The following is an 18,263-nucleotide window of genomic DNA, read 5'->3' as shown; positions in this document are numbered from 1 at the left end:
AATGGCGACTTGACATGTAAGGGGACCCGCGGTGTATGTAGATAGAAACTGCTCATTCTAAGGTAATAAAAACATAACGGTTCATTATGTAATGTCTTTATACACCACTGAAAACATAGTTATGTATACGATATTGCATTTCTGTCAACAGATCCTCCTAAATATTACACAGTGCACCTTTAATACAAGGTGTTCTGGAATACTTTAAATTCTGATTGGTCAACTGTGTTAACATGCAGTCAAATATCTTTTTTAATAATGACTGCTAAAATATATTAACAAACAATATAATTAACACACAAATATTCCTGGCAACCGATTTCCCAGCTCGATCTAATGAGAAAACCTATCTATTTCACAAGGTTGCGATTTCGTATGATGGGATTCGTATGAATATGTAAAATATTTTACAATAAAGCAAGCATGAAGGTCTACCCATAAACCTATCTGAGTGCGGCGTAAACAAATTATTTTATAAATACATAAAATACACAAAAATAGTTCTGTTAAAAATAGTTAGAAACAAATAAAATAGTTACAAACTGCATTGAGAATGTTGGTTTTCCTTCCTCTTAGCTATGCTAGTTTCATGATCACGACATGGTGTCTTTCGTTTTTCATAATAATATAATTCTCAAATCAATATTTCATATCCATTTAACTACTTTATGTGATAATCATTCAAAAATGGCATAGCGGACAATTAAAAGGTCAATATTGCCAAAATAAACCTCTTCAGGATAGTACAAAGTCCCTCTATGCCGTGATCACCCTGTTGGGGGTTATTTTGCGATATTGACCGGCTGACTTACTGTATATAGTATCATGATTGGCATAAGAAAACTCACTCCAGCTGTTGCCCTTAGTGTGGTGGCCTGAGACGGGGCCTGGGGTGCTGGGACAAGAGCTACTGGTCACCTGGAACCTCTTCAAACACTCCATTCCCACCACATCCTTACAGTGCTTATGACAGTTTACTCCACAGTCTGAAAGAAAGAGCACGGTTAAAATGGTGCTGATGTGCCAATCTAGAGGAAACTGGTTGATTAGTATGTTCTAACCTTTGCAGTGGTAGCCTTGCTTTTTGACTCCCCATAACTATTGGAGAATAGAGGGGAAGAAAGTTAGATGAGTTACACAGACAAGTCAGAGCTGAGCTCCGCAAATGCAATGGTCCTCAGTTTTAACACTCACAAATCCTCCGCAGGAGTCACAGAATGTGGGCCTTTTGTACGTGGTTTCGTGGAAGTTGTGGAGGTTGAAGCCGAGCTTAGCACACACTGACATCCCACGTATGAAATATGAAGTGATTTCCTCTCTACTGATCTCTCCTTCTCTGAAAAATAAAGGACAGAGATTGATTACTTTAATGAATTGCTCACATAAGTCAATCAGGCCTGGAGAAAATCCCATTTTTCCATAAATATATATATATATATGTATATATATGTGAAGAGTTCAGATGCAAAAGCCTCTAAGTGCCATCTGAAATTTTCATAATTTTTATAAAGCTTGTATATTTAAGTTAAGTAATTTCACTGAAATGACAATTAATAGGTAATTTGCATTGCCATTTAAGTGAAATTATTGAGATTTATCTTATTGAGATTTAAATTATCTAGAAGAAAATTTCAGATGGCACTTAATTGCTATATATATATAGCAATTAAGACGAATTGATCCAAAGTTTTATGTTACAAACTATTTCCATTTCAAATCAATCAAAATATACTAGAATGATTTCTGAAGGATCATGTGACACTGAAGACTGGAGTAATGATGCTGAAAATCCAGCTTTGCATCACACGAATAAACAGTTTGAAATAGTAAATGTATATATTTTTTACTGTATTTTTGATCAAATATATGTAGTCGTGGTGATCTTAAGATACTCCTTTCTAAAACATTTTTAAAAAACTTTGGACGAAAACAAGTGTTAAGTTTCACTTCTTGTGTGTTTTTGGGGGTTGCGTCTATCAGAGTGTAAAAGGCCTCGTACCTATCGCTCTCGTGCGTGCAGAAGGAGAAGGGGAAATTTGCAGCAATCTTCTCAAAGTCCTCCAGAGAAATGTAGCCATCCATGTTCAAATCATAGTTCTTCATGATGGACTGTAGGGGGCAACGCAATCATTGTTATCTTGAAAGCGAGAGACTGACATCTGAAATCTGTTTGTGACATTTGGTCTTGCATGCTATTAAGGAAGTGAGAGTGGACGGCCAGGAACCTGTCACACTGTCACAGTAAGGAACTGGCCCTATAAGAGTGGGAATAAACACGTTTCTCACTTACATCCACCATCTGTTTAACGTGTTTGGAGATGGTTGCGGGATCCAGGCGTGGAGTCAGTCCCGAACCCCACTCTGCAACCACTGGGGGCTTCACTGGAGCTACGGGCTACAGAACAAGTGTGGTTAGAGACCTGACAGTTTAGTTTTGACACTCGAATAACACCAGCGCTCATAAGATCAGCAACGTTGGAAAACATTATACAAACAAAGCCGTTTTATTTGTAAAATGCGAATGCTGTCACAGACAGAGGATTTATAGGAAATAATCAAACAAAGCTTGTACGTAACAACACCCACACTGAAAGCAACGAAGATAGCGATCGCGCGTCTTTCAGCAATGTGTGTCTTTTTTGTGGTTTTCTTTGAAGTGTTTGCACAAAGAGGAGTGCGCCGAGTCCTGTACCCACACATCAGAACGGGATACTCCCTGTCTATAAACAGGTCACATCCAAGGTCAGACAATATGAAAACACTAGCATAAGTCATGAATATCAAGCCTGTTGAATATGTAATGCATGTCAAAGTTTGTGCAGTCTTTTTTTAGATGTCAGAGAACTATATTTTCATACTTTCTTAAGAGATTCTGAGTGATACTTGCATGCAATAATGCCATGCCATGCAATGCCAACCGTTGGAGGTTATCAGGGTGTTGCTATGTGGTTGCTAATGCGCTCTGAGTGGTTTTCAGGGTGTTTCCATGTGGTTCATAGCGTTATTGCTGGTTTCTTACTCGGCCGTGTCAAAAGAGCACACCTCCAATTCTCTATGATATAATGGTCCATATATGGCATTTTTCGCCTGCTGTTTTTTGCAAAACTCCCAAGAACTCTTAAGATTATTGTGACCCAAAATGACTGAATTTGTAGTAGCTTTTTCAGAACTTGGGATGCCATTCGTGACCTTTTTGAGCTCTTTCGCAATTAAAACTTGATTGCAAACTGGTCATTAGTAACTGGTGTCAATGACAGTAGGAGTACAATTACCTGTGAACATTTTAATGTATAAATTGCAAAAAAAATAGCATTTTTTTCTTTTTTTCAAGACATTCAGATGGATGGATGGATAGAAGATAGAAAGATGGATAGATGATAGATAGAAAGATGGATAGATGATAGATGGATAGATGATAGATGGATGGATGATGTATGGATAGAAGATACATGGATATGGATGATAGATAGATGGAATGGATGGATAGAAGATAGATGGATGATAGAAGGATGGATGGATGGATAGATAGATGGATAGAGATAGATAGATAGATAGATAGATAGATAGATAGATAGATAGATAGATAGATAGATAGATAGATAGATAGGTGTTTGATTGAATCCTGAATCCTAAGCATGAGCTATAGCCAGATAGCAAGGCAATGTTTATTTTGAGGGCCTCACCTGAATTTTGGGGTTCTTGGGTTCCTTTGCGTAGGAGAGCTCATATATCTCATCCTCCGTGTAACACAAGTCTAGCGAGAGCTGTGGGAAAGGTGGGGCAGAATCGTTACACATGAGAGGACGCCTACTGTTTGCAATCCACATCTCTCAGTATCACACACAAACAGCCGAGCATAACCACAAAGATGAGGGCTGCCCGGCAAGATGTTAAAAATACTCATTTAGGCTTAAAAATAGATGCAGGCTCTCCATAGAAATCAAATAAAGACATATTTACATGCTTCTAAATAGACACAATTGTTCCATGTACTGGTGGGGCCTGGTCAGGTATTTACAACCCACAGCATGCATGAGGCACAACAAACACTTCCGAGAAGAGAGGCTTTCCAGTGTAAATGGATTTGTTGTTAATAAATCACTTTCAAACCACCATTTCCCCCTCGTCTCACCGTTAGCAGGTGCAGCAGGTCTTTGTTGGCCTCAAACGGTGGGGTGCAGTCATGGATGGCCAACAAGTCACTAATGTTGCTGTATAAATGCTGCAGTTTCCCCAAGTTGATCTTATCGTCCTCAAGGTAGTCTGGCAACGCCTCGTTGAGGGAGATCAGATCTTTGAGATGAACACCCAAGATGGGCACCTTGAATCCAGTGCACTCGCTGTACACCCGCCTGTAGTTTGAATAGTTGCTGTAGGATGACAGCAGCTCTGTGAGCTCACTGAGAGTCTGGGGGGAAAAGGGAAAATAACAGGTATTGAGCCTTTCTGATAAGTTAGATCTCATTTAGTTTTTTCATTGATATCAATAAAGATCGCTTTTTTTATTATTAGTTAAATGTGCAGTAAGTGATTTCTGAGAAACACTGTTGATATTTTAAATCAACCAAAACAAACACACCCCTCCCTTCATTGCTCCGCCCCCAAAATGCACGAACACACAATGCAAGAGTGGATGACTCTTTATCATAGCTGCCAAGCAAAATAATGCTTTGTAAAAAATAAAGCAAAGATGACGAACGAACGACAAGGAAGAACAAAAAATAAACAGAGTACACGAGTATATACAAGCAACAGTTGGTTGTTAGTTTCCAGCAGCTCCAGACAAACATAGACACTCAAAACTGTCCTGTTACTATACCTAACATTACAATAACATATCTTGGTTCTGTGAAATGTGGCAAAACCAATGTTACTCATTTATGGAGCAGAAACAACGCAACCTCAGGCCTTCCTGCTTAGGTCTCTCCAGCGATGGAAAGCTTTTCTAATATTAACGCGGGTCCTAAAGCTCTCGTCTGATCATAACCCTTCTTTTTCCTGTGATAGAACTTTGAGATTTTCGCTTCTGTATTTGTAATGTCTCTCAGCCATCTCTCTTTCTACAGTGTTTCTTCAAAACTCCCTCTTGCTCACTCACTCTCTCCTCCCCCATCATGAGTGGACACGCCCCCTACTGCTGATTGGCTCACTCTCTCATCCCCCATCATGAGTGGACACGCCCCCTACTGCTGATTGGCTTACTCACTCCCCCCCCCCCCCCCATCATGAGTGGACACGCCCCCTACTGCTGATTGGCTCACTCTCTCTCCTCCCCCATCATGAGTGGACATGCCCCTACTGCTGATTGGGTATAAGTGTGTTGTGCTACTCAGGTCCAAACCAATTTCAACAGTGTTTCAGAAATCGCTTACTGCACCTTTATAATTACAAAATTTATTAACCTGTTAATTTCAACATACACTAATAAATGTTTTAACATTTCCAGTTGTATAAATTAATACAAGCATAATGTACACTACCTTTCAAAATTTTGGATTTCAAAAGATTTTAATGTTATCCTATGCTGCATCAATCAGAAATGTAGTAAAAACAGTAATATTGTGAAATATTATTATTATATTTTAAAATGTAATTTAATTTAAACCATGATTCAGGAATCTTTGATGTACAGAAAGTTCAAAAGAACAGCATTTATTTGAAATAAAAATCTTTTGTAATATTATAAATGTATTTACTGTCACTTTTGATTAATTTAACGCATCCTTGCTGAATAAAGGTATTCAGAGATTTATAGTACCCTGCTCGCAGAAACAGTTCAACCTAAAGCAATCTGCGCTGTCCTGTATCTTACACAAGGGCAAACCAGCAAGATTGTTATTGCAGTTGTCCTTCCAAAATAGGGCAACAACTAAAACATTTACGTAAGGAGCCCGAATCCTTCAGTAAGATGGGCCCACAAAGAATCTGCAATCATTTTTGCACTGAATTTGGAGGGAAACCTATATTTCTGTGGATTTGGCTCCACTAGAACTGCATACAACTGAACTAATATTAAACACTGAAAACACTGATTTACTTATGGTCGCTGTGTTGTAGAGATTGTGAACTGCACTAAAGATGCAGCTGTTTCAAACTAATCAAAGAATCAATACATAGATCAATAGCTGAAAGATCAATGACTTAAAGGGATATTTCACCGCTGGAAAGATGAATGTGTATTTAAATTGGGTCATTTATGTAGTAGAAATGTGAAATTATTTTAGAAGTTGGTGCCTTCTAGACTGAGAAAAGCCAGAAAATGTATTTTTGGCTCATGTGGATGAAAGACTACAACTCCCAGAATGCACTTGCTTCGCTGCCCTACGAGGCCACTCCCAAGCCACGCCTACCGGTTACAGAGGGCAGTATCGGAAGAAATGATACAGCTAGGCTACTAGTCGACTCGAAACTGAAAAGACGGCGTTTTATCGTGAGATCCCCCTATGGGCGGGTTGAAGACATGCGGGACGAGCTCCTCCTACTGGCTGTAGTCTCTCGCCTCCGGACAAAAAAGCCTCCATGATACAAAATAACGATTTTTGCATCATCTGAGGTTTTTTTCCAGACACACAATACAGAAATCTCTCGTCTCAGGGGGACATGAGGGAGGGAAGCACGGTCACTCCAAAATACTTCCGGATTTCTACTGATGCAAAGCTTAATGCTAATCGGTGAAGTATCCCTTTAAGATCAGGCAATTTGTTAAGCCCATGTAAAAATAGTTGCGTGTGAGCAAAGAGGATGTGGCTAGCAAACCTAGGGGTCAGACAAACTGACCTTTGTGACATCAGAGGACAGCAGGCTGGCTGTATCTTTAAGACGAGAGATTGAACTATGACACAGGCCTCCAATCACCGCCATCAGAGTATTGAAGTTCTGTAGAGCTCTCAGCTTCTGCTCAAACAGATGAGAAACATGCAGTGAATCGTAGCATTACATTCTCTCGACGCATGGCAACACCGAGCTGCGCACATCCTCTTTCCTGTAAAAAAGCACTTGAAAGCGACAGTTATGCAACAGTTCTCCCAAATCATTTCCCAATACAGGAACATTACTCTCGAGTGGCATACTTATATCAGATGTCCTCACTGACACATCATTTGACGCATTTGCATGTTTTCTAGGTGTTTTCTTTGGGTTGTCTTGTACGTACATCTATGTTTGTGTGGTTAAATACAGGCCAGCACACAAAGCACATATGATGTAATCGTTTCCTCTGAGCCAATACATGAAATGCTCAGGCATCCTCAAAGTGAGCAGTCTTATAGGCTTATCCTGATAGGTGTCACTCATCAACTGACCGATATGATGAATTTACATGGTATTCAATTTTGTAATCCAAAAAATTTCATGTCTTCAGTGTCATGTTGTAAAATGTTTTGCGGTGAGTCAGACATCTCACGGACAGATATCACAGGCAACCTAAAAAAATGAATTGCCGCAGGGTCGGAGATAAACCACATGTTTTGTCATGCTCTCTACAGGACATTTTACGTCAGTGTCTTGATGGAAAGTTACAGACGTACTGTTCCAGACTACTGAAACATACATTTCAACATGTACAATTCTTTCATTTTCAGATCCACAACAGCGACTGCTCAGTGTTCACAAAATTGGTTTCCAGGTGTGATTATCCAATTCATTTTCTCCAAAGAGTATTTTTTTAAAAAACATTCTTCAATAAAAAGTTTAAAGCCAAAAGAATCACAACAGTACAAACTTTTGATTAGAAGCAGAAAAAAATATACAAAAAAAGTAAAAGATTGTGTATGAATGAATGAACTACAAATTCAATGAAGCACTGGCTTGATTCAGCAATTATTGATTATATACTGATTTGACTGATATGCTGATTATTTAAACTATTAATTATAGGTAATTAATTGTAAGTATAGACTACAGATATTTTATTACAAAATGTCACTGTATACTGTATCTATATTTGTGCTGTTACTGTAAATCGATGTAATAGCATCTAACATAAAATGTGTGTTTATATAATATGTATATATATATATATAACATAAATATTATATGTATGTGTGTACACACACACATATGTATGCATGTATATGTGTGTGTGTATATATATATATATATATATATATATATATATATATATATTAGGGCTGTCAAAATATTAATCGCGATTAATCGCATCCAAAATAAAAGTTTGTGTTTACATAATATATGTGTGTGTACGGTGTATAATTAAATTTGTATATATAAATACACACACATGCATGTATATATTTAAGAAAAATGTGTTATTTATATATAAAAAAATATATATTTATATATAATATAAACTATATAAATATATATACAGTATATGTATGCAAATATTTCTTAAATATATACATGCATGTGTGTGTATTTATATATACAAAATAATTATACACCGTACACACACATATATTATGTAAACACAAACTTTTATTTTGGATGCGATTAATCGCGATTAATCTTTTGACAGCCCTAATATATATATATATATGTGTGTGTGTGTGTCTGAGTCTGTGTATATATGAAGAGTTCAGATGCAAAAGCCTCTAAGTGCCATCTGAAATTTTCTTCTAGAATGATCATTTTTATCAAGCTTGTATATTTAAGTTCAATAATTTCACTTAAATGGCAATGCAAATTACCTATTTATTGTCATTTAAGTGAAATTACTTAACTTAAATATACAAGCTTTATAAAAATGACCATTCTAGAAGAAAATTTCAGATGGCACTTAGAGGCTTTTGCATCTGAACTCTTCATATATACATCCATATATTTTATATATAAATATAAACAATATATATACACACAGTGCATTATATAAACACAAACTTTTATGTTAGATGTGATTAATCAATTGGACAGCACACATGTATAGTTAATAATTAATATTAATAATTTAAATTCATATCAAAGTAATCAGATCTTTCTTGCCACATCATATCGCTTCCTCGCCAGGATTATGGGTAGTCTAGATCTTTATTGAGAGTTTGGCTAGTGCACCCGCTTTTTTTTATAATCTAAATAATCATATACCATCATTTAACAACCTCTGATCCTATTGTAGGTGTCTTGAAGTGTTTATATTTCATTGCTAAAATTCAATTTCTCAGTAGAAAATGAATGTTACTTGTATTTCTGGAAGCCTACCGTTGCGCTCGACTGAATGTGTGTGTGTTTGTATGTAATTACCTGTGCTACATGAATGAACTTGGTGAAGACCTCTGCTCGCTGCTGTGGGGTGTGTCTGTTGAGGATCATGAGCTGGACCCATTGGGAGACTCCGTTGCACAGCATGACAGAGCGCTCGAGCGCCGGATTATCCCTCACAGAGCCATGAACCACGTAACTGCGGTAGTCCAGGAACTAACGTGACACACAACAACAGTCACAGCTGAATCCAGATGAGCACTGACTCACGAATGTGATCGACAAGACATAACGATCCTCTGATATGATCTGACATGTCCTGGTATGAGTGCAACGGGTGTGATTATGGTTGCTTTATTAGTCAGCGTAAGTATGTGCCGTCACTTCAGCATTAAACTGAGGTTAGACTGTCACATAAACTCAGATTGCACGAGCTTTCCCTGCAGCATCTGGTCAGATGTGAGAGATACTGTCATAAGCCTTCAGGGTGACTTACTGAGACGTTGCAGAAGTTTTTGAACTCCAAGTAGCTGAGGTGTTCGGCCATCTCATCTGGTTCCATGTGGTCAAACAGCAGCGAAACCTTCCTTTTCTTCACAGAGGGAGAGGGAGTCTGGGAAACATTCACTGGAGGATTACTGGTTTCAGACATAGTGATGGACAGACAGAAACCAAATAGATCGTCACAAATCAGACTGGTGAAGACAAGAATGTAGTCAGAAACAAAGACTTATACTGAAACAAATGACTTTGTCCAAAGCTCGTCACATTATAGTACAGTTAGCAATACTATAAAATTACACAAATTGAATTATGTAGTGTCTAAACAAATCAAAACTATCAAAAGTTTTTTTAAATCACGAGAAACATGATATAAGGTTACTAACGCTCTGTCAGTGACCGGAAGATTTTCTGGCATGCCAATAAAGCTACATGAATCTCGAATATAAAACACTCACATGTAAGGTGTATTGAAGAGCTGATAGTGTGAATCGGTTCCTTCAACCCTGACCAGAGCCCAGAGATCTCCCATTGCTTCTTCTAACAGAGGGTCCACCTCAAACATCAGTCTGAACTGATTCATCCACTGCCTGAGACAGACACAGAAGAAGCGGAGGACAACGAATCCAATGAATCCTTTCATTCGTTAAGTGATTTTTAGGTGCGCGCGTGAATGTTGTGGATCCACCAACCTGATGAAGTGGCAGATTTGTGGGCGCCTCTGTCCCCTTTTCTCTGCAGGACAATCCTTATATGTTCTAACAAGTCAAGGAGGAAGAACAGAAGAACGAGAATACAAACACTTACACTCAGTGAAAATAATCCGCCCTCAATAAACAGGCTAAACTAAAACAGGGCAGCTCTTGTTTCTTTGTCAGTGGGACTAAGAGCCATGCGAGGCTGTGACTGAACCCAAGACTATTCTATGAATGATGGACGAGGTAAAATAATGGCAGTGGTGCTTGAAGGAGGATATAGAGAAAGCAGCTTATGGGCGAAGATGTGTGATGGTACAACCCAGTTATGCATCATCAGGGTCATATGGACAAGCTGCGTCCCTCTGCTCAGTTTCCCTTCCGAGTCTACAAAACAAAATGTTCAGAATTAGATACAAGATGCTTTCCAGGGCATTGAGGCCACCTCCAAGTATATGTCTATATTGTCCTCTCTATACATGGCTTGGATTTCGCCTTCAATATGATTTTTTATGGTTTAGTTTATTGTCTGCCATCAGAAAATCGCACATCTTCTTCTCAATATGCCACGTGATTTCAGGAATCATTCATCCTTAGCAGAAATGGTTCAGGACGAGTTTAGTATTGACCAATAAATGGGCGATATTAAAGGGGCTATATGGAAGAATTTTCACATATTAATCGCTTTTTAATTGCCAATGTGTGAATAGACACCTTTTCCGACTTCCTAGTTTGTCTATGAAAGCCTGTAGACTGATTTAGATTAGATTAGACTGAAAACTTTTATGTTTTTGCCGGAAAAATCAAAAGCATGTGACGTTTACGTGCTCCCGAGAGCCTCTCTTCTGTTTAATGACACATTAAATGAGAGCTTATGATGTTATTAATTCAAACTATAGTCTTTGATCTATACAGTCTATATAGTCTCAAATATACTTTATAATCAAACTTTCATAACAGTGTAATTTTGCCATGTCATGATGCCGGTGAATTGCAGAGCTCGTGCCAACAAATCCACATCGCTATGATCAGATGCTTTCTTAACTTCTGTTTTCTCATTTTTGTTGTATGTTTATTTTGTTATTGAAAGGAAAGCGTGCAGCACATTTATAACAATTATTTTTTAATTATCAACTTTAAAGTGAGAATTAGATGACGGAAAAGGTTATCTAAAGGTAAAAAAAGTGGGAAATAAACATGAAATATTTAGTATCAACCAATACTGATGAATTTAAAAATCTCAAATATTGACCAATAACAGATATGGTACAATTATATTGTGGATCACTAGTTTAATACTTTGGGTAAGAGAAAAAAAAATGCAAATTGTATTATAAAAAAGTGGGATGATGAAAAAAACAACTGAGGGAGAGGGGGAGAGACATCTAAAGATAGAGAGAGCAAGAGAGAGGGCAGGCCTGCGAAAACTGAGGCGCACAATCAGGCTTTGTCTCATTAGCATAGAGGGACAAACACATTCCCAGGCCTTGAATGCTAGTAAACCAAAAGATTTCCCTCTGTTTCTCTTTTTCTCTCTCCCTCTGTCCCTCAAACTACTCGGCAGACTTACATAATCTGGCTGGCACACGGATACTGGGAATGATGGGCACATGAGGCCAGAGACAGGGCTGAAAACCCCAGAAAAGTGGGAGATATATGACTTTCTGTTCTGACAAGTGACTTGACATTTACTTTTTTGTTCACCAGCCACTCAGCATTTTTACTGGCCACAATTTTGACATAGATACCATGGGGAAAAACTGCCATATAGATATTTTTTAATATTATCTCATAATTTGTCAGCAGGTTTATTAGGCTGCTGTCACTTTAAGACCCAACGCACGGATCCATTATACGGTTACACATGCGTTTTCTTTCTCAACTGTTTACATTCACTTAGAACATAACTGATTACGTGAATACTCGCCAAGACCGGCATTTTGACATTATTGTATGTGTATTTGATCGTTTAAGCACAATAAGCAGCAAAAAGAACTCAATTTAGTGCTGAGAGGCGGCTTTATGTGCACACACTTTGGATTTGAGCACAAAACCGGAGAGATAAGAGAGCGAGAAAGCGCAGCTGGAATCGTGTATTCTGCGGAAAATGAATATTGGAAGCAGATATTTCAGTATTGATATGCATTGAAAAATCTATATTTTTGACAACAGTAGATTGCACTTAGTTTATTATTTCAGATGCCTTTTTAAAAAAAGTACAATTGAAAAGTGTACGTATAGATTATATATAAATTTCAACCCGGGTGTTAATGTGAAGACCTGTTAACTACTCGGAAGTCATCATTTGGTCATGTTTTCTTCATGAAAACATCAGGACAAGCAACCTGTTGAATGCATATGGCTGTCATGTAGGCTGAGGCTGACATTGACAGACAGATACAGGTGAGTCGAACACTGACCGAAGCAGTGGAGGCAGCGGAGGATGAGTTCGTCCAGGCTGGCAGAGCGGAAAGAGTGAGCCGGTGGACTCTGAAGAACCCGGCTGATCTCCTGAGGACTCGGGCAAGTCATTCTCCTCTGAACTGGCCTCCTGCTCTTTATCACAGTACAGGATTTCCTGCTGCTGTAAACATGTGGGGAAAAAAAGGTATATTCAAACAACCAATGCTGATCAACAATACAAATGGGACATGGACACAAGCATTTATTCAAAATTCCCAAACACAAACAAACTAAACATAGTATATATAGCAACAGTTTACAGAACAGAGCAGCCCATCAAACCACAGAAGTTTCACAGTATCACATCAGTCACTTGTCTTTACCAGGCTAAGCAGCATTTAGATCTTTTGTTTAATATTATGAAATATGTCATTGATGTTGAATACTTAATTTGTGGTTCCCTAATGCTGTATTGAAAACCGCATCAGTGATGGTGGGGCTTTTTGATATTGGCTGTGTGTCATGGGTAATTATATGTGATCTGGTCGTGAGAAATGTTGTGTTAAGTGTTCTGTTTTGCTTAGAATACCTCTTAGGTATTAGCACATACACCTAAAGATACTGTACATCCACCCAAAGGCCCTGGTATACTTAATTTTCTGCATTCTGTCTTGTGAGCCTTTCAAAATACACTCCTTAGGCCGCGAGTGCGGAATGTGGACAGCTGAAGTATGCTTTGGGCTTAAAGGGATAGTAAAAATTTAATTATCCCATAATTTTCTCACCCTCAAGCCATCCTAGGTGTATATGACTTTCTTCATTCTGCAAAACACAATCAGAATTATATTAAAAATATCCTGGCTCTTCCAAGCTTTATAATGGGAGTGAATGGTTTCACCGGAAATAGACTCGTGTCCGGCCATTAGGTATGGAAGCCAGTGATTATAGTTTATAAAGTTAGAAATATGGATATTTTTCTTACAAAAACACGTCGCTTCACTTCAGAAGGCATTAATTAACCACCCTGGAGCTGCATGGATTACTTTTATGAAGGATGGATGCACTTTTTTGGGCTTAAAAAAAATGGTACCATTCACTCCCATTATAAAGCTTGTAAGAGCCAGGATATTTTTTAATATAACCCAGAATGTGTTTGGCTGAAAGAAGAAAGTACACCTAGGATGGCTTAAGGGTGAGTAAATTATGGGATCATTTTCATTTTTGTGTCAACTATCCCTTTAAATTGTTTGTTTATTCTAATATCCTGTTTCTTTTCTCATAGGTCTGACAGTTTCACATGGCGTACATCATAAAAAATGTCATAGACAAACATTGTGGGAGAGAACTGAGTCATATTAAAGGGTGAGAAAATCATAGAGACTTGAGGCATGTGATCTTTTGACTTGGGCCAATAAGCAAACACCTAGCAACCACTTAGAAACTCCCTAGCAACCATCCAGAACTCCTTAGCAACCACTTAAAAAGTCCTAGCAACCAGTCAAAACTCCCCAACAACTACTGAAAGGGGGTAATTCTACATTTTTTTTACTTCCATTCTTATGCATGCAAATGTGGGGTACAGGAAACACTAGGCCTAGCTCAAGCAAAGAAGTTTCGCATTTCGCTGCGCCACAAAGTTCGAATTTATATCACGTAAAGACGTGTGACCAATAGAAGATTGATACGCCACACCATGACCTTGAATAAAAGTCACGTAAATCTATGCAGAACACCTTAGAAACAACATAGAAATAACCTAGCAGTAGCAACCAGCCAGAACACCCCAATACCTACTTAGAAACGCCCTAGTAACCACACCGAACACTTAAGCAAACACGTCCCCTAGCAACCAAACAAGCAACGACTTATAGTCTTGCAACCAGCCAAACAAACACTTGAATCAAGGACTGAGAAACCACTTAGAAATGTCAGAGCAAGCAACTATGCAGACAACATTAGCAGCCACTTAGAAACACCCTAGTAACAACCCATAACAACTTAGCAGCCATCCAGAAATGCCCTAGCAACCACTTATAAATATCTTAGCAACCACTTAGAAACGCCCAACCTGCCAGTACACTCTAACCCATAGAAGACCTAGTGAATTAATAGTGAATAAATAGGGGATAGGCATTGACACAAATTTCATGATTCAATTCACAAGCTTGCGATTCGATTCAAATTGATTCGATATCGATTAATTGGGGCCTATCAGGTAAAGATGGCAAAACTGAAGTACATGATAAGAAATACAATGAACATGCAATATAGTGCATATTTATCAAAATGCTCCTGTCTAAGTTAATTTTTCTAGCAGACAACACGTTTTTGAACATTGATGGCTTTTCTGAGGATGTAGCCTAACATTACATGACATTATATTACAGGCTGTTTTATTGATGTCATTCCGCGATAGATACACATAGATTGAGCGCTTACTTGAGACATGATACGGATTTCAGTAAGTATCTTAAAGTATCTTTCAACATACCTTCTAAATCATGTTTATTTCATGCTGCATTAAAGCTGCAATAAAGCGCGGAAGAGACGATCATTCACGTGCGCTTCGTGAAGGCGCCATATAATGTTGAGCCATAACAAAGAGCGCCAAAACGGTATATTGTTTGCATTTCGTAATAGATTTGACAGAATTTGAAAGCTGAGATGTTGTTTTATATCAGAAGTAATACCACCAAAGCTTATTGCGATTTATGGATGGGAGGCGTGTTTAAGTTGTTTATTCATCAACGGAAAACAGATCGACTTTTGGGATTGAACCCTCTGCCTCTTCGGTCAAAAAAACATTTTACGTTTTGAATTTTTTTAAATGTTGCTTCATAAATGGCATGACACTTGGTGACTTTTGTGGCAGTAAGTATTATGTGAACACACACACACAAAATGTTAATATATATTTTTAAAAAATAATTATTTTTCAATGCAATATTTAAAATTAATTGTAATAGAAAAATAGTTAAAATGGTATAAATATTGCATAGTATTATAAAATTCTAAATAATAATCAAAAAATATTTTCTAACAAAAATATATTACATTGATTACATTGAAAAAAAAAAAGTTACATTTCAAGGCTTCAGTCAGTTTTGACCGTGAAGGTAGTCAAGGTACCAAGTGTGAACCAAAAATTAAGGGTCTCAGAGAGGAATTGATATCAGTTCTTCAAAATAAGAATCGATTAAAATTGAGAAATCTATATATTTTTTACCCAGCCCTACTAGAAACCACCTAAGCACATTTGCAGTGAGTTTTGCACAGGGCAAGCAACACTCTTTATATATCTAGAGGCTGAAATTATTCAGATGAAAACCTGCAGGTATTTTTACTACAGGTGCTAAATTAAATATTATTTATATCTACTCTAACACATTTTTTTTTTTTTTATGTCCCTGTGAGCCTTCGACCAAGAGCAATGGGTTCCACTTGAAGTCTTCTGCACAGGCCTGTGTACTGTACATGTGTGACTGTTCGCGCTCTGCAAGCCCTACCAGTAGATCAAGTAAGTTGATGTTTACAGTAAGGTTGTGTGTTGATATCTGCCGCCCTATAGATGCCACTATTCAGGCCGTCAATGTCACAGGAAGAGAGACAGTTAGAGAGTGTAGATAAGCATCTCTCTCTCTCTCTCTCTCTCTCTCTGCTTTGCTCTCTCTTTTATCAGTCACACAAAGAAAACATAAACATTGTACATCAGTCTACCAGTACTGTAAAATTCACATCTGCTGCTGGCTGTGTAAGTTAGTAATATGTCCTTCTTGGACTTGGACATCGAATTGTGTCTCTGACTGCATCAGCAAGAATCACTGTGGTCTGTGACAGTAGTGTCACGAACAGGAAGCTGGTCGAGACTGCAGAGAAGTAGCGATGAGTTCTTAGAACGTCCAAACCCCTCCCAAACGCTCTCTCTCCCTTCCTCCTGAACCAATGTCCAGTTCAGCACACTCGTTTTCAATTCTCTCTGCACACATACACTCTGACCTTCTCATCTCATTAAGCAAACCAAGTCTAACCACTGAGATCAGGGCTACACGAATACACACTCAAGCCAAGAGCATAAATTAAATTCGGTTAAAGTTTATAGACGAGGAAGAAATTTTGGCCTTCCTATTTATACCTTCATAAAATACACCTCAGACATATGTCCTTCTCTTCCTTTCATTCTATTTCTGACAAGCCAGATATTAGACATGACTGCATAATGCAAATTCCCCATCACATTTTCACGTCTCTCGCTTGCTTATTTGCATCACCCTGCTCTACGGCTGATGACAATACACAATACACACTCTGCAGACCTACACACATACACATAGATACAGACGCAAACACACAGTAAACAAATGAGGGAAAATGCACTTGGTTAATGTAAATGAATTTGTAAACAAGTCTATGCAAATGTACGTGCAGTGTGGAATCGTCTGGGACCCGGGGATACAATGTTGTATCAATATTTGGTGTTACTGTAAAAAATGAAAGGTGAAGTCAAAATCTAAACTTAAAAGAAAGCCCTGGGATTTTCTTTCCTGTGATTTTATAATTACGACTATATTTAAGAGTTGCGACTTCAATTTTATCTTGTATTGCTATTTAACTCTTTCCCCGCCATTGACATAATTTTCTGTCATTTATGACAGCGCTTCCCCGCCATTGATGATAATTACCAGCAATCCGTGTTTTCATTGTTATATGGTAGGGGGCGCTATTACAGATCTTCCGATAGAGTACTAAATCTCCGGATCAAAACACAGGAGAAGAAGAAGCAGAAACAAGCGATAAAAGCTTTGCTTACGCACTTGTAAAATAACGCCATCATCACACATTAAACAGTATATAAAACTGCTTAACATTACTGAAATAAATGTCGACCCAGGAAGAGGAAACGACTGTGAAGCTCTAAGTGTGTTGATGGACTCGATCGACTCCATCTGTGTTTTGATCATCGTTCTGAATCCGATTTGGACCTAGTCTTTGACAAAAACACGTTTTTTCTCAGCTTTTTGTCCAAAATGTTGCTTTTTTTAATGAAACTTACCCACATTCAAGTGTTGATAAAAAATAAATAATGCATGAATCCAGAATAAAATGCTCATGTCACTCAATTGCATTTTTATGTATTGCAATTTTGACTTTTTAAACTGTCAGTGTGATAAATTATTAAAAATTGTACTCTAAAGGTAATATTTCAGCAAAAATTAATGTGTATTTATCTGGAGGTTGGAGTAATGGGCATCCTGAAAGGTCTTTACAGTTGGTCGCAAAAGCTCCCGGGACACACCAAGCCAACGTCAAAGAACTAGCGGTGACGAAAGCTGACTGTGTTCTCGCCTCTCTTCGGTTGCGTCTCGGCCAAAAAGCTGCGCTTGATCACACCAAAAGGACTAAAGGCGACTGTCATCTAGCATGTGCGTTCTGCTCCTGTGTGGAAGTAAATATCTGTCTATATCAGCAGGAATCAATAATCTATTTTTGTCATTCAAAAAGGGAAACCAA

The 18,263-nt window shown here is 38.0% G+C and overlaps 1 protein-coding gene across 6 annotated transcripts in view; it reads right to left on the bottom strand.

The window, feature by feature from the left end:
- rasgrp4 (RAS guanyl releasing protein 4) overlaps positions 1 to 18,263 on the bottom strand; it is a 26,113-nt gene that overhangs the window by 4,212 nt on the left and 3,638 nt on the right. For 3 of the 6 annotated variants that reach the window (XM_079874046.1, XM_079874050.1, XM_079874049.1), the window contains exons 2-15: positions 12,773 to 12,936; positions 10,634 to 10,739; positions 10,350 to 10,412; positions 10,116 to 10,247; positions 9,653 to 9,794; positions 9,199 to 9,372; positions 6,778 to 6,894; positions 4,133 to 4,408; positions 3,684 to 3,764; positions 2,291 to 2,395; positions 2,000 to 2,109; positions 1,195 to 1,336; positions 1,062 to 1,098; positions 813 to 986 (exon numbers count right to left, since the gene is read on the bottom strand). In XM_079874046.1, coding sequence (XP_079730172.1) covers positions 813 to 986; positions 1,062 to 1,098; positions 1,195 to 1,336; positions 2,000 to 2,109; positions 2,291 to 2,395; positions 3,684 to 3,764; positions 4,133 to 4,408; positions 6,778 to 6,894; positions 9,199 to 9,372; positions 9,653 to 9,794; positions 10,116 to 10,247; positions 10,350 to 10,412; positions 10,634 to 10,739; positions 12,773 to 12,936 — 1,823 coding nt within the window. The remainder of the gene's footprint in view (positions 1 to 812; positions 987 to 1,061; positions 1,099 to 1,194; positions 1,337 to 1,999; positions 2,110 to 2,290; positions 2,396 to 3,683; positions 3,765 to 4,132; positions 4,409 to 6,777; positions 6,895 to 9,198; positions 9,373 to 9,652; positions 9,795 to 10,115; positions 10,248 to 10,349; positions 10,413 to 10,633; positions 10,740 to 12,772; positions 12,937 to 18,263) is intronic. The other 3 variants (XM_079874051.1, XM_079874048.1, XM_079874047.1) reach the window with 2 other exon arrangements.

The sequence above is a fragment of the Squalius cephalus genome (genome assembly GCF_949319135.1).
Source record: "Squalius cephalus genome assembly, chromosome: 6".
Classification (NCBI taxonomy): Eukaryota; Metazoa; Chordata; class Actinopteri; order Cypriniformes; family Leuciscidae; genus Squalius; species Squalius cephalus.
This window is presented reverse-complemented; position numbering and strand designations above follow the sequence as displayed.